This window comes from Protomyctophum parallelum (assembly GCF_964188405.1).
Source record: "Protomyctophum parallelum genome assembly, chromosome: 6".
In the NCBI taxonomy this organism is placed as follows: domain Eukaryota; kingdom Metazoa; phylum Chordata; class Actinopteri; order Myctophiformes; family Myctophidae; genus Protomyctophum; species Protomyctophum parallelum.
The window spans coordinates 28,952,243-28,969,569 of NC_139701.1; the positions used below are offsets into that span (position 1 = coordinate 28,952,243).

The following is a 17,327-nucleotide window of genomic DNA, read 5'->3' on the forward strand; positions in this document are numbered from 1 at the left end:
CCTTCCAACTCTACTAGCTTCTCTCTTGTTCCTCGCAGTGCTCACTATTTTAGTCCCTAAAATGAAAGGAACATCTCGTTTATTTTTCTGCCTTTCTTACAACATTTCTCCCTCTTTCTCCCTCATAAGCTCTCATCCTACCTTCTCTCCTTGCTCCCACATCTCCCTTTTTCCTTCCCTCAGGCTGTCTTGTCTGTCATTCTTCTGCCCTGGGTCTGTCCCGTGTAGCAGTTATACACATCAGACCCACAGTGACAGCTGGGAAATGCTCTGAAGCCAACACAAACCAGTAGTCTGCCCAGTGGGACACGAGCCCGCTGCTAAAACGCAGAGTTTATGAGCCTGCATCCTGGGTTTATTATGAGTTTATCCTGTCATGATCTCTCTCTCTCTCTTTCTCTCTCTCCATCTCTCTCTCTCTCTTTCTCTCTCTCCATCTCTCTCTCTCCCTCTCCATCTTTCACTCTGCTTCTCTCTCTCTGTGGTCTCACACTTTCCTTAATCACCTCTCTCCATTCGGTGTCTAATTCTTCTGTCCTACCCTCTCTTTTTAGTTTTTTGTTCCTCTCTCAACTACTTCTTCTGCATGCCCTCAACATAAAGTGGGTATGACTTCGTTTTTACTCTTGTGAAAATAAATCCCAGTCTGTTTTGTGAAGGCCACTAGTTTCCAATCTCAATCTCTCTAATTATTCTAATAATTCATCAAGGCTGCCTGAGCCCTGTATGGAACTTGGTATGAGACCTCTTGAAAGCATGCAACATCAGAGACATAAGCCACACGACTCTCTTCTCAGAGAGAATTAAGATGTAGAGGGAAAGAAAGAAAGATGGAGCCTTTTTGATGATCTTGCTTAAAAATACACCTTGAATCACCCAAAGACACCCAAAAGAAAGAGCATAGAGACAGAGAGACGCATAGAGAAAGAAGTAGACAAATGATAGCCTGGCTTTTGCCAGACACATGACGTGGATTCACCTGCCTCCTCCCCGGTATGAGTCTGGAGTTTGGCCCATAGGCAGAAAGTATGCCTCCTCCCCGGTATGAGTCTGGAGTTTGGCCCATAGGCAGAAAGTAGAGAAATCCGAAAATGACCAACAGTGAAAAGCAGCCTCCGATTGGTCCATGTGTATATGGTGACGTAACATACATGCTGCAGTACTTTCAAAACAACAATGGTTGCAGTTATTTCCGATATAGCAAGCTCAAGTAGAAAGTAGAAACTTAACGGACCTTGTTGTCTTTAGCGTGGCCTCTTTCAAGCATGAGGTGCAGACTAGCGCACTATGGTGACGTCAGCTTTTTGTTACGCTGATTGGCTAGATAGGTCTGTCTGTCAAGGCAATTGCTTACGCTCACTTTTCAAGCTGCCTATGGGCTGAACTCCAGACTCGTACCGGGGAGGAGGTGTCAGTGAATCCACGTTATGCGTCTGGCAAAAGCCAGGCTAGACAAATGAGGGAAGAGAGTAATGCAGAGAGGGTGAGTTCTTGAAGAGGAAATAAATGACAGATTGTCCCATCATCCCTTGCTTCTTCAAAACAGAAGTATTAGCTGGGTTTGCTTCTATACGACCAGTATAAGCCCTGAATTAGGTCAGTTCTCCAACTAATATGAGTGTATGAGGACCTCGGGAGAGGCTTTAATAACAGTGTGGGAGAGTCTGTACATCAGGCTCACTCACCACACCAACCACCCTGGCTCCAAGCACAGCCCCTGGAACACACTGCTGCTCAAATTGATAATTTGTGATTGCGTCCCTCTTTCTTCCTCTCTCTCTCTCTCTCTCTCTCTCTCTCTCTCTGTGTCATTTCCCGACTTATTTTCCATGCTTTGGCAGTCTGAAGTGGTACACTGACCAAACCCTATATGGCACTGTCACAATTGAGCCACAGAAAATCTTTATAAGAAGACTTTATATGGGATAAGCTTGCTTTTTAAAGCAGGAAAACGATATGCACATCCCAGTTTCAGAATACGGTGCTGGACCCAAAAAATGACTGAATGAAGAAAAAAGTGGAATGTCCGCACACGAGAGAAAGCCCGGAGGGGCGAAACGTTGTATTTATAGGTTGAAATAAAGACGGGGAGCAGAATTATATCGTGTGCGGACATTCCACTTTTTTCTTCAATAAGCTTGCTTTTTATCATCATTAGCTGAATACAGCTGTATGGGGCAGTGCATACGAGAAACTTGATTTTTTTTTAAATATAGGCTTCTGACACAAGACTTATAGGTCTATATATATACTATGTGCGTCTGTGTCCTTAACATTAGCTTAACATGATTTTTTTTAAATCATAGCTTTGAGGGGAGAAAATAAGTTCACATATTGTATGTTTAATTGCGGACAAGGCGGTGAAGATGCTATCAGTGTGTTAACACAAGGAAACGGTATGCTCCAAGTGGAGCTGATGGGCCTAGAGCTAGCTGAACCGTATTCAGCTAAAGGAGACGGAAGAGAAACCTGTCTTGGACAATACAGAATTACAGATACATTGTCTTTGAGACATTCCATGTAGGGCTATTCTCCAAGAGACACTCCAGGAGGGAAGAGGTGGAGGAAATAAAAAAAATTGCACCGTGGGCTTATCATGATTGAGAGAGTTAAGGGGGGGGTGGGGACGGACGGACGACGACAGACATTTAAAATAGTTGAACAACCGCTCTAACCTACCCAGCATCCCTATTTTGGGCATGTCATTAATTATATTGTCATAGTAGTTGAAAGGAGAAATTGTCATAGTAGTTAATTTAAAAGCAGAAAGGGTTAAAAAATGTGATAGTGAAAACAGCAGATTTGCAAACTCACGATGCATTGCTAATGCTATTCAGTGCTATTCAGTGTACGTGCATCAAAGTACACAGGGTTAAATGGTTAAAACTTAAAACATTACATGACTTGACTATACTGTACAGTACACACACAGGTGTGTGGTGGAATTAGGGAATTGGCATAATGACAAAAAGATTATAAAAGTTAGACTACCATTTCCCATTGGTAAGCAGAGAGCTTTGGCTTAAATTACTTCAGGAAGCAAGCAGACCCCTCATATTCACAACTTGTTTTATTTTATAAGGTGTGTGGTTCAGTGTTCTCCCTCATACCCCTTTTATAGGCCCCTCTACAGTACACCTAATGCCTCATTTTGACTTCATCGTATGGCGGTGACGTGTGCCAAGGATTGGAGATCTATAAGTTTACAACACATTGCATCCACGTCACATTGTGAGCTTATAGATCAGCTATTTTCACTGCTAAAGACCAAACCATGATGAATTATAAATAGGGCTTAACTCTGCTTTCCTCTCCCTCTCTCCCTTCCTCAACCCTTCCTCCTCTTTTCCCATGTCCACGGCCTCCCCTGTTGCAGCTCTCAACTGGCTGCGCTTGGCTAGTCGTGTGTTAGTGAAACTAGTGGGCCGAGACATCCCTCTCCTCTCTCCCTTGTAAACTACAGAAAACCTGTTTTCAGCCTGGGACACAAAGTAAATGAAGACTCACCCAGGGACCTAGGGTCATTAAAACGCACGTACGCATGCATGTATTGAAAAATCGAAGGCAGCAGTGGGAACCTGTATGTGAAATTAGCAGATGTCTAGATCTCGCCATGGTATGTTTTGCTTGTTAGCAGAGATGATTAATTAGCATAATCTACTTGCAGACATAGTAGCATAGCTATGGCATAGTTAAACATCATCCATCACACAGTAGTCAGTTACACAAGCTGTTTCTCAAATACATAACATAAAATAGATGTAATTTAAAACCCCAAACTTGTTGCTGAATGTAGCTCATGAAAAGAAGCCAGCGATTCAGTGTTGCTAACAGGTGCTGAAGCCCAAATCCCTACTCGGTAACACAGCTCATTTCACAGCACACAGCCACAGTTACCATCCTGACACGGAACGTGTTCAATGACAAATTATCACCCAATTAGCAGCACAGCCTGTTCCTTTTTTGTAGCCCCCCTTGCTGCTCCCCTGCATGCTGCGCTGTTAAAAACATGTGACGCTTTAAGTTCTGGATCTTGTGGTTCACCATAAAGTGTTCAGGGAGTGAACGTGCCCCATGACAGCACATGTACAGTATACACTATGCCCCATCACAGCACATGTACAGTATACACTCTGACACTGGCTCTGACACTGGCTGCACATCCTCTCAGGTATAAACTGATGCTTGTTCAAGGCGTGTGCGTGTGCGCGTGCGCGTGCGTGTGCGCGTGCACATAGAGGCCCTTTGATGGTTGTCAACACTTCACTCATTCATCATGTCTAAACTACCTCACAGGGATAGTCTTATAAAAAACACTTCACGTGGACACCACACACACTTCACGTGTGAGTGGTGTGTCACAGGGATTGGGTGTCATGGCAACTATGATTATCTTCTTGGTGATTATTCTATCGATTACGTTTTCAATGAATCAAGAACTTCATTTTGTGTCCTATTTACTATTCCGATTTTTTATGATTGACTAAGTTGCTTGCTCTGACCACTTAGGCTGTATTTTATGCTTAGCTGTACTTGCGCAAACATGACTAAAATAGACGATCTTCAAGTTCACAACACTCATGTGTCAATGCAATGCATTGTGGGCTTGAAGAGCACCTATTTTAGTAATGCATATTTTATTCATTTAAAATGTATTCTTTTATTCGAATGGATTAAATAAATTAATTTGATTACCGGTAACTGTTGCACCCTCACTGATATTTTCCCCATCAAGATGCATCACCATATCCTGCTTCATTGGCCCCATGTGTTTATAAAAATGAAAGATTTCTCATTTTGTCAAGAATCACCTCTTGGCCTGCAGGCGAGCGTGGGCCATTTTGTGTGTCTCTCCTCTCCTGTAATGAAAAGCAGAGAAGCGTCCTGTCGTCAGCCAGTAATAACGCTGCATTAGGTCCACTGATGCTCATGCTGTAATACAATAACCCCCTTTGATCTATACTAGTAACAGTACAGTGCTGGACCCCCGCTTGTTAATGTTCCCTCGTCTTGTGCAATGTACGTCTGAAAACGTGTGTGTGCTTCGGTCTTAACTCTGTGTATAGATGGAGATCTAACCAAAGAGTCCATTTGTTTACATTTGTGTACTTACTATTTACGAAATGATCTATATAACGCATATGCATTTGGATTCTGTGTACTTCTTTATTTCTTCCTTTTGCTTCTTGGAGAACAAAGCATGTGGAACATTTGAAATGTGACTCCAACACAATGTGTTCTCTTGTTCCATAATTATTATTACACAAATACATTTTTAAAGCCAAATTGCTCTTTGATGCTCGTTCTGTAATATAAGCCCTTTGATCTGGACTGTACAGTAACTCTGAATACACTGCTCTTTGCTCTCCATCTCCCTCCCTCCTTTTTAATAACATGTCTGATTGTCTGAATATGTTGTTGCATACTACTGGTGCGTCGGAACAAGATCAGTGTTTAATAATACATAAATATGCAATTTAGTTTAAGTTTAATTGGAGAGTGTCTGATTCGTCCAGTGAAATGGTACTGAAAATGATGAGAATGATTTTTTTGTTGTGGTAGAGTCTTCATGAATTAATTAAATCTTTTCCCTCTTTTCATAGATTCAGAATTTCCCATGCAAGACCCTGGAGTGGTGGTTCCTGCTTCATGGAACACCTCTAGTGATGGTAAGGTTGAGCGCACGCACACACGCACAAAGGGATATAATAAAGACTAGAACAAAGAGTAAAAATTACACCTATGTGAACTGAGTGGTGCAACTCCCCTTCCCCCCCCCCCCCCCCTCTCTCTCTCTCTCTCTCTCTCTCTCTCTCTCTCTCTCTCTCTGTCTCATTAGCAGACAACAGTGCAGCACTATCTCTCTCTCTGTTTCTGGCACAACAGCGCCACTTTTGCCCCTACTGGTACTCATAGTAACATAGTCACACACATAGTCACATAGGTTAACATTGCTGTTCCTTGGAGTGGTTGCACCACTCAAAAAGATTATCATATGTACACTACGTCATGAATCGATGTGCATATTTTCCCTGTAGTAACAAAGTTAGGTGAACTTTGTGTGAACAATTTCACAGTAGGCTATGTTCCATATATACAACAAATTTAGTGTAAGCTGCAATTCGAGCAAAATAGTGCAAGAAGAGGGTATGAGGGATGGGGGTGGTCTAGCGTTTTCCTCTGGTTCAGTTTGTTGGTTCATGTATCCGATTGTTCAGGGATAGAAGCTTTTTTGCAGTCTATTTCCAGTAGCTTTGAGACTGCAAAACCGTTTTCCATGTGGCAACATCTCAAACAGTCTGCAGTTGGGATGGCTTGAATCCTTCATGATTCTGCAACTCTCGAAACAAATTAGTTTTTTTGTAGTCGCACCATTGTCTGACAACAGAAATGGAAAGATATGTACCCTACTTGTAGTCGAAACGAAGTACGACTAGTATAGTATGTTTGTGGAAAAATTTGTTTTACTGTAAAGGTTGAGGGACTACATTCAGCACCAGGGACAGTGCCTATTGTCCTAGTGAAAGCCACTGTCTGGAGAAGATCAATGATGACACTTCTAAACACAAACCCTAAAGGAAGCACTCTTGTTTAATACTCAAATAATAATTAACTAAAATATATATATATAAAATTGCCATCTAATAATTGACACCTGAGCTGTGATGGACTGTTGCTAACTGAGGAAGGTTTCAACATTTCTGTTTTTATTGGCTGATACTCTGCCGTGGCTGGGTCGGTGTACTGTAGGTCTGTTATTTCATTTTTTTTTTAATATATTTTTTATCCCACGATTTTGTAACCCATTTTTCACCCCTGTGTCAATCATCTAATGTGATCCTGGGCTCTGCACACCCTCCACCATCCTAGTCCCCATATATGGGGGACAAGGGGAGAGCAACGGACTTGAACTCATGCTTCCTTCATGCCTGAGTGTCCAAGTTGCTCCTTTACACCTGACAGGGGGGAGTTTCCCTGGTTGGACGTAGTGCGTGGAAGGAACACGTATTTCAGACCACACCCATAGCTAACATCTGTCCTTTATCTGACATATGCACGGTGATTGCACTATGCGTTGTGTCTGGAGGCAGAGAATGGTTTTGATTGGCCGAGTAGACAGTATTCAGAAGCGTGGCCCTATCGGCATGCATTAGTAGCAGGAAATTGATCGTGTTGAAAGACTCATAATTGGGCTGAAATCTGGTATGTTAATTTACTGTGTGTTTAGTTAGCTGTACCATTTCCAGGTCAGTGTCTTGCTGAGGAGCAGCTGGCTTAGCACGTTATAACATGGAATTAAATTCTAACCAATTCAATGCTTGCAGGGCAGTGGAAATGGCTCTGTGCTAGTACTCTCTCTCTCTGTCTGTGTGTGTGTGTGTGTGTGTGTGTGTGTGTGTGTGTGTGTGTGTGTGTGTGTGTGTGTGTGTGTGTGTGTGTGTGTGTGTGTGTGTGTGTGTGTGTGTGTGTGTGTGTGTGTGTGTGTGTGTGTGTGTGTGTGTGTGTGTGTGTGTGTGTGTGTGTGTGTGTGTGTGTGTGTGTGTGTGTGTGTGTGTGTGCGCTGGACTGGTCTGTATTTATTTGTTTGTACAAAGTCTGTGTGTGAAGGTGCATTTGTTCAAGGCTTCTTGACTGTAAAGCAGAGGGTGATGACAGCCGAACATTTATTCATCTGCCACAGAAAAGGGACAGTGCTTATGCTGCTAGGATTTGAGTTTCCCAGTGATCCTGGTGCCAAACACCACAACACTCCACACGAGACAATTACAAACAGAATGGCTTTGTTGTAAGGACTTTGGCAGGAATTATCTTCTCTTCTCTTCTCTTCTCTTCTCTTCTCTTCTCTTCTCTTCTCTTCTCTTCTCTTCTCTTCTCTTCTCTTCTCTTCTCTTCTCTTCTCTTCTCTTCTCTTCTCTTCTCTTATGAGATAAACTGGGTTACCTCCAACATGACACAGTAATATTATATAAAAAGTTTTAAAACATTTATGATTGGGTAGTGTGCGTTCATTATTATAATATTGTTTTTCTAAATGTGCTATGGAAATACAGAGGAGTGAAGAGTTTAAGCATATGCAATTCAAATCAATGCAGTCACAGCACTCTGCATGTGGACAGCTTCCCACCAATGCTCCCCTGTATGTTTTCTAACGGATGTACCAAATGAAAGGAAGCGATTTTAGTTCTCTGGGAGCCTAGAACACGACATATGAGACGAGCTGTGTGGAACTCACACATTGGGAATTCACACCGAAAGACAGCAGAGATGAGATAACCACACACACACATACAGCCGTCATGGTAGACATATCACAGAAATGACACCATGGTTCACCACTGTGCTCTGTCTGTCTGTCTGTGTCTGTGTCTGTGTCTGTGTGTTAAATATGAGAGATGGTGACCTTGGTGATGGTGACTGGGAGTGTTGGGAGTGCTTGTCCTATCAGGCACAATTAAGTGCTTCATGCATCATCTCATCATCTCATCTCATCTCATCATTGACTGGAATGTGTCTATCATTCCAAGAACCATTGCAGACTGGAAATTTGTCCGAATTCTAATGAGATCGAATATATGTAAGGCCAATATATGCCACGAGAAAGGTGTCAGCAATGTCTAGTGTTTGTTCGCGATGTCTTAATGCAGTCTTTATTCTCGTCTTGATCGTTCCAAATCAAACATGTTTATTATTATCTTAAGCTTTGAGCCTTGGCTCATAGGCGTGTGATGATCGACAGTGTCAACAGCCAGTACGTGTTCAGTGTATGCTGCTGACAATTTCAGCAACAGAAAGAGAGGGATTTGGAAAAGGTTGCTAGTGAGGGGTTGACCATGAGGCAGTCAAACGTTAAAAAGATCTGCTTTTTTCAGGAGGCCATGGGCAGTGTCATAGAAATATGACTGAAAATGCATCTGCACGCAAACTAAATCAATGGTCAATAATTGAAGGTGTTTAAGGTTTAACAGTGTGAATGAATTCTACCTATTTGCTACGTATCACCAAATAGACACATATACCTAAATATATGCAAATGTACAATATCTCCTATAAGAGTCTTGTATTATGTGAAGGTGCATGGTTCCCAGTTGGACTAAAAACCCACAAAATGAGAGGTTGTCAGACTATTAGTCCAAATATCAAGTGTAAAGGAGGCATTAATTAAACAGTGAAAAAACTGGTATGCTCAGTGTGTCGAGTGTTAATGTACTGTTTACGTTTATGTATACAACAAGGTACTCTTGGTGGGGAAAATTGCCAAAAACTGTACCACTTAATGCCTGGTGTTTATGTGGTCTCTACTCTTTGGTCCGGGCAGAGTCCAATCTGGACAGAGTCCAATCTGGACACTGCCCTGACTTGGCTGAAAGATGTTTCCTTCTTCACTATGTTTCTCCCTGCATTATTCAACCCACAGAAGAGTCATTATTTAGTAGTGCAAATACAGTATCCTCAAGTGTAAAGGAGGCATTATTGAGCCAATTTGAGCGTGCCTTCCTTGTGACGTTTCTTACCACATGAATGCATGGTCAGCTGCTACGGGACTGAAGGGAAGATATGATATGACCACGGTATGTACTGTATGCAGTCCTATTGCATAAACTCTTGACTTCACATAATACTCCACGCTGTGTGGTAATAAATAACAGAAACAACAAATAAATAGGCTAAAAGCTCTGCTAAACTATCCAAATATGAAGGTAGGATCTGGAGCATTATGCTCAGCCCCAACAAACCTAATGTGTGGCATACTGTACAGTATATCTGACTTGTGATATATGCCTTTCTGCACATTTGTATCTATGTATAAATGTTTTGACCCTTGGCAATCCCATTTGAAGATGCCCTAAATATAGTAATGAATGAAATGGCTTGTATACAGTAGTATAGAATATCTTCAGATCTGCAGTTAATTCAATAATATCCTCAGTAGGTTGGTATATTGTTGTATGGAGAGCCAGTGTTTGCATAGGGGGGAGAGACAGGGCTGTAGGGGAGGATGGGTCAGGAAACCACAACACCCCCTCTTCCTGTAAAACACGCACACACACACACACACACACACACACACACACACACACACACACACACACACACACACACACACACACACACACCTTTGAATGAAAACGTGCTGCATGATGACGTGTCGAGTACCGCATGAATAAAATTGAATCTTGAATTCATTCACCTGGTTTATTCCCATCGCTGCATGTTCCTCCAATACAGCGGGTTTTGATTACAGAACTACTTGTCGTCCTATTTTCCAAACATTTACAAAATTGTACAAATGTTTTCAAAAGTAGCAATAAGAAAATAGCTGATTTTTAAAAGCGAAAAAACAAGGGTGGTTGCAGCCATATATAGCAGCCAGATGTACTCAACTACTGTCAAGCACTGTAAGGAATTGCATCCTAATTTTTTGGAACTTAGTTTGTGTATTCTGTCCGTCATGACAGATTTCCTCCAGCTTAGCAAGAGCATCTTGTTGAGCCTATTATCGCTATTTGTTGTAAGTGATGCCGGAGGGCGTGTCATGTTGTCACATACTCTTTAATAGCACATTCACTCAGTGCTGAGTCTGGGGTGTGAAGGAGAGTTATACATGTATGTGTACGTGTATGTACGATTATATGTGACGTTTGTGTGTCCGTGTGCACGGCCACATGCCTGCACAAATGTCCCCCCTCTTACTCTCTCACACACACTTGACACATATCTCATATACACCTTGCACACACCTCATGACAACGTGTTGGGTGTATGAGTCAGACAAGCCTGGCAGACAACCACAACACCAGAGCACAGAGGTGACACAGAGTATCGGGTGACACCAAGTCCAGCTCTTTTAGTTTTTTCAACATCATGTGGCAGTTCTGTATGGCACAATGCAGTTTCAACAGACTAAAAGCCTAAAATGTCTTCCGTACTGGTACAGCCATGTCACTCCCTGATAATGTACACACATATAATATAGAAAACAATATATTTGAAAATCTGTTATTTTTGGTGCGGTACACGGTCGTATATCAAGGTATAAATCAGGCTTCAATAGGCTACAAAAAATAATGAAATATTAAATATACATTCATATGCAAACGCTTGTACATGCATGCCCATGCACAGGCCCCCTAACCACAACCGCTTACACATCCACGCTGTACCCATCACTGTATAGAGGAATGCAGTATAGTGTGTGTGTGTGTGTGTGTGTGTGTGTGTGTGTGTGTGTGTGTGTGTGTGTGTGTGTGTTCCCGCGACTAGCAGCTGTAGTGCCAGGGGCCTCCTTCTGTCTCTGCGGAGGCCACACTCAGACCACCAAACAGCAACACAATGTATGTTCATGAATTTGGCCCTCAAAGTCACATTCCATACATTTCTGTATGTGCAGAACACATTAAAAAAAACACTCCCTGTGTGGCCTCTCAGTCGACTTCTGCATAGTCTCTATCGCTTCCTCTATATTCCTGTCATGCATTTCTAAAATAGCCATCTTTTTTAAGAATTAATATGGCTCATTCAGTTCTGTTAAAAGCATTATAACACACAATACATAGGTAACGCATTAATTATCCAAAATGTATCCTTTTGTAACTCTTTTGTAACAAATGTAACCAAATGGATTATGGACCCTTATGGGCGCTGAGGATTTGACCTCGGTAGTATTCCGCGCGAGTTCTGAACCGTACGTGCTCACACTGTTGACTTTTTACGTTTCCACCTCCTTTCCCTCTTTGTTGCTTTTTCCAGACGCAAACACATACAAGTCCTTCTGAACAGCCCTTGAGACTCCCCCCAGCATGCATCTCGGCCCCCTGTTTGTTTTGGCCGGTCTCGGTGACCGGGGGTATTTTCTTGCCTACCAGAGCTGTGTGTTTAGAGGGAACTTTCCAGAGGTTTTCCCCTCGCACATTAAGCTCTTAGGTGGCCCACCAGAGTGTTGTTTCTGACAACCTCAAGGAAAATCTGATCCTCTGCATAATGGCGCAGGTTATTTGCGCGTCTCATTGTCATTCTCCAGGGCCCTCTTCTTCCTCTGAACTCCGGTGATGATGTCTCTTTGGGCTCGGACAGCCTTTTGTCTACTGCAGTGGTTCTCAAACCTTTTCATGTCCCCAAATTAATATGCTTTTGGCCGCAGACCCCCATCTGAAATTATTTTGTGGCAGGGACTGTCAAAAAATATTCTAAATGATCAAATTTTCCCCCCCAAGATTAAAGGTATATTCAGTGATTTCACTTAATTCAAATATCACTTATTTTTTTGTTTTGTTGTGATAATCCTCCCTACTATAGAGTGTGCTGGCCATATAAGGAGTTCCTCCCTGTCCCCAGTTAACCCCTGGGGGTCAAAAAACCTTAGGTTTCGTTTTTGACTCTCTATCCTGATTGGACGAAAGGCTGGGTCCCACAGCCAAAAACGAAACCTAAGGTTTTTTGAGTGAAATCACTGAATATACCTTTAAAAACAATAGCAGATCTACAAGCTCACAGCGTGTTACATTGCTACATGTTGACATGTTGTGAGCTTGGCCATTATAGATTTCCGCTTGGCCGTTGATTTGTATAGAGTTAAATTGGTTGAACTTATTTAGATGCTATATTAACAAATGTTGCTTGGGAGTCAGGATTTCCTGACACTCCCTTAAAGACACAGACCCAGAACCCACTTTGACAACCACTGGTGTACTGTCAGTGTTGTGGTCTGTTCTCACACTGAACTTTGTCCAAGTCAGGAAAAGCAATTTGTTGCTGTCGGGCGGAAACCTCCTAAGTCCATATTCTAACTTTTTGTGTTTTTTTTCCCGGTAAATTTACGCCCTACTAGTGTGAAGCAAAGGTCTTAAAAGTAGCATATCCATAAGCTTGAAACATGACGCAAAGCAACACGTTTTGAGCTTGTAGATCTTTTTGCTATTTTTGAATTTTTATCCTGAATAGTGACCGTTTTGGACACATTGTGAAAAATAAATAAAACGTCCCTGGTGATATACAGCCATGGTGAAAAGTCTAATAATTTGTTACCACAGCGGCGAACCACAACATATTTTGTAGGCTAAAGAATTCCTACACTGCAGTTTTGTGTTGCACAACAGGACACCCTGTAGGCAGATGCAAATGCACACAAACACACACTCTACATGACTACACACGCACCACACTTAACATTGCAGATCAGTATAGTATTATCAGTATTATTATTAAGAAGCTGAGGTCATGGTCAGTATCTCATCTCAGGAACCTTTACATGGCCGTCCATCATCGCATTGCTTCATCCTTTTTTCTTTATTCTTTATTTTTGTGGCTTTCGCCTTTTATTATATATTTTTGAGTGGCGCATTGCTTAATATTTTGAAGGAGCACATTCTTATTTTTATTTTTTACACACAGATCTGTTATTTTTTTAACACACAGATCTGAAATGAAATTAACTAAAATAAAGAAAGAAAGAAAAAGAGAAAGAAGCGTTTTTTATTTCCTGTTTTATAGTCTGTCTCGTTCTCCTTTGATGCAGACCTAGAGTATTTATTATTATTTATGGGTTCCTTATGCTGTTCTGTGTTCGGTGCATTGTGCAATGTTGCATCTTTATTCAATTCCACATCTGCCTCTTTTTTCTTCCTCCCTTTCTCTTCATCTATTCACGTTTCCCCTTTTACTTGCCCCCTCCCTCCTTCGCTCCCTCGTTCCCTCACGGCCCTCTATCTTCCCCTCTTCCTCTCCCAGGACCGTTGTTCATCCGCCTGGACGCTCCCATGAATAACATCACCACCTCCCTCGGACACACCGCCGAGCTCTTCTGCCGCGTGTCTGGGAACCCCCTGCCCGGCGTGCGCTGGCTGAAGAACGATGCTCCCGTGGTGCAGGAGCCTCGGCGCATCTCCTACCGTCCCACAGCGTATGGCTCCCGCCTCCGCATCCGCAACCTGGACACCACCGACACGGGCTACTTCCAGTGTGTGGCCAACAACAACCAGGGCACCGTGTCCACCACGGGTGTCCTATTTGTCAAATTCGGTAAGTTACATCATCATCATCATCATCATCATTTTTCGACCCCGGTCGAGATTTCACATTGCCACAATGCGGACTTTCCGCTCCTTCATTGCAATCCCCAGTTCCTGCTTACTGATGTCATGCTTTGAGGCAGGATTCCAGAGAAGATGGAAGATATAAGATATAACCTCATTGTCAGCTCTGTAGCAGTGGCTGGAAAACTGTGTTCTTCTGGATCGGACTAGTGAAGAAACACTGGGAAGGTTGCCGTATATTAGATTAGTCGATGGGTGGCTCTTCCAAGACAGATTTTGCGCTCTCATTAGAAGGCGGGTGTAAGTGCCATCCAACCGTTTCTGTTGGAGACAAGTGTCCATGTCTCGGAGCCATAGAGTAGAATTGGCTAAACGGTCGTCCTAAATATCACTTCTGTACAGTTACAGTACTGCTTTAAAAAAAGAATATACAATACAGCATAAATATTACAATACCAGTCAGTTAGTAGTAGTAGTAGTGGTGGTAGTAGTAAGTCCAACTCTCACCTCTCTCCATGCTTTCACCTAGCTGGCAGCTTAGACGGGAATGTCTGAACTGGAAAAGTGTTGTTGTTCCTGTAATATATACATTGTTTAAATCATTGTCTTCTTTTCCAGATCCACTCCCAACACCTCTGCCAGGACGGCCATCAACGTAAGTCTGTTTTTCACTTCATGTACTGTATCTGCTCAGGGCCACAACACAATACTGCATCATGTTGAAACAGCAATGATGGTGCCAATGGCCTAAACATAGTAGAGAGAGTGGTAAGGAGCATGCGACTAGAGTTAAAACACGGCAATAATCCCTAAATCGAATCAAGAGAAATATTGGTTTAAGAGAAACTGATTGCTTGTTAGTGCTAGCCATTTTGTCAGTGTGTTTCCACTGCACCCAGCCAAGTCATGCTGGATACCTAATACCATCATTTTGAGAAATACAAATGTCATAACTTGAAAAATGACATATGGAGGGACGTTCTGTTTGGTATATGGATCAAGGCATTTTGGCCAATGCCAACATTTCCACCATGATGGCTAAAACAGTTTGGGCGGGTTTGTATGTCTCTTGCTTATGCACCACGACACGGCCATGTAGTTTAAGAGTAAAATGGCAAGGGACAGGACGTAGTGCTATTGCTATATATCTGACTAACTGCTATATATCTGTGCTTTGGCATTCTTTTTTTTCTTGGACAGAGTGAGTAAACATCTGTACATGTACAGAGCCACTTTCTAATATAGAAAACATGTTATAATCACATTATCATATTATGGATTTATGAGAAGTGAAGAATAGCTATGCCTAATCAGTGGTACAACACTTATGATGTAGGACAGGACTTCATGTCAAATCCTATCCTATACCTACTGTACCTTTTAAATTCAGGCACTGTCTATAAAGTTTTAGGTAGTTTTAGGTAATAATAATGAATGAGAATATTATCATTCTGGTCACGTGGGACTATACGTAGTTCATTCAGGTGTGGTGGATTTGAATACAGTGTTTGGGGAGACACTGTAATATTAATAAATGTACACCTGCAATATCGTAGGCATCTATTAGGGCCCACCGTCTACTTCGGTAACCTCTAAACTTTAGAGGACACAAGAGGGCCTTTAGAGTCTAAAGGCTTTTACTCATGGGGGGAGGGGAGGGGGGGGGGGAGACGAATAAACAACATGAACAAAACTACGGCAAAACAATTAATTCATTCATTCACTATTCTGTAGTTTATGCCTCATTCTTACATATTTAGTGCAATACCCCTAAAATATTTACTTTGTTACGAATACAAATGATGTTCATTTATTGCCATTCGACACGTAATGGTCGTGGTCTGTGTAACAAGATTCTTCAAGCTAATTTAATGCTACTATTGCTCCATGGTCAAATCAGTGTGCTTTTGACATAAGTTACATCTTCTGTCCAATAGATCAGCGGTCCCCAAACTTTATTGGCCGTGCACCCCATGTTACCTCCTGACCTAGCTGATGAACCCCAGCGCTATGTCTCGTTGTATTTGGCCGAAAATTAAAAAAAAAATTTAATATGATTCTGGCAAATAATCACAGAATGTCAGTGCACTGAGAGACATGCAGCTGCTGTAGCTGCTCTATACATCTCCTTACAACAGAGGTTTACCGGATTTTCCCGTTTGTGCTGCTAAATAACACCATATTACCCTTTTCATGTCACACACCCCCTAGAAGGCGTTTGCGCACCACAAGGGGTGCACGCACCACTGTTTGGGAACCCCTGCAATAGATGAACAACCTGTACCATGCCATTTGTTTACAAATGTTATTTGGCTTAACACACAGGACCTTGTGGACACAACTGGATCTAATGTAAAAGCTGAACAAATGTTCCAAACTATTGAAGTCAAATGGCCTAACTTAACTTAATTAACATAAACCCTTGGCATTTTTGTAACTGGGTTTTGGATCATTTAATTTGCTATTTTCGAAGAAGGTTTGCCTATTATAAATTACCCAGAAATATTATAGAGATGCTATGGTTCATATGGTTAAAGTGAGAATCTGTCTTAATGATTTCAGTTGAAATTGAGTTGACCTCAACCTGACTGCAATCTGTGTGTGTACTGTATACTAACGTTTTCAAACGTTCAGGTCAAACAGGAAAGGTTACAGTTAGGGGCATCTTGTGTGTACAGTTGTATTGTCTGACATGATATAAGTCATGCACCAGTAGTTGAACTTGGAGTGCAAGTGTGCATAAGAATTCAAATGACGTGAATAACTTTGAACCTTGATTTGTATTCCTAATGTCAAATTAAGCTGTGACAAATGACTACATAAACAAGAATATACTTTTGATGAAAGAATATACAGTATTACATATGATAGTCTTGAAAATGTCACCGTGACCTTTGTGTTTGGTGCTGACATCTCCCCAGCATTATGGAATAAATCTGTGTGAAGTTTCTTGTTCGTTTGATCCTCGGCAGATCAAAGGACATGAGCTGGCTGTTTCTCCCCAATGACATTATGGCGAGGCTGCTTGCCATGTTCCACGCAGGACTCTTGGAATATCCAATCAAAAACTCTGGCACAATGTGGAAAGCAGACACTTAACTAAATTCACTTAACTAAATTCCTGCACACACACAATGTGCATGCATGCAACATTGCATGCATGCACATACACAAACATGTATAATGATAGCACACATACTCAATAGAGAGAGAGAGAGAGTGTGTGTGTGTGTGTGTGTGTCTCACTCAACAGGAGGTACGCTCACATACTGTATATTCATGAGCTGTTTCATATTC

The 17,327-nt window shown here is 41.9% G+C and overlaps 1 protein-coding gene across 1 annotated transcript in view; it reads left to right on the forward strand.

The window, feature by feature from the left end:
• The window catches only part of ror1 (receptor tyrosine kinase-like orphan receptor 1), a 143,007-nt gene that overhangs the window by 89,613 nt on the left and 36,067 nt on the right, over nucleotides 1-17,327 (forward strand). The window contains exons 2-4 of the mRNA XM_083766950.1: nucleotides 5,604-5,669; nucleotides 13,726-14,016; nucleotides 14,649-14,685. Of these exons, the coding sequence (XP_083623076.1) occupies nucleotides 5,604-5,669; nucleotides 13,726-14,016; nucleotides 14,649-14,685 (394 nt within the window). The remainder of the gene's footprint in view (nucleotides 1-5,603; nucleotides 5,670-13,725; nucleotides 14,017-14,648; nucleotides 14,686-17,327) is intronic.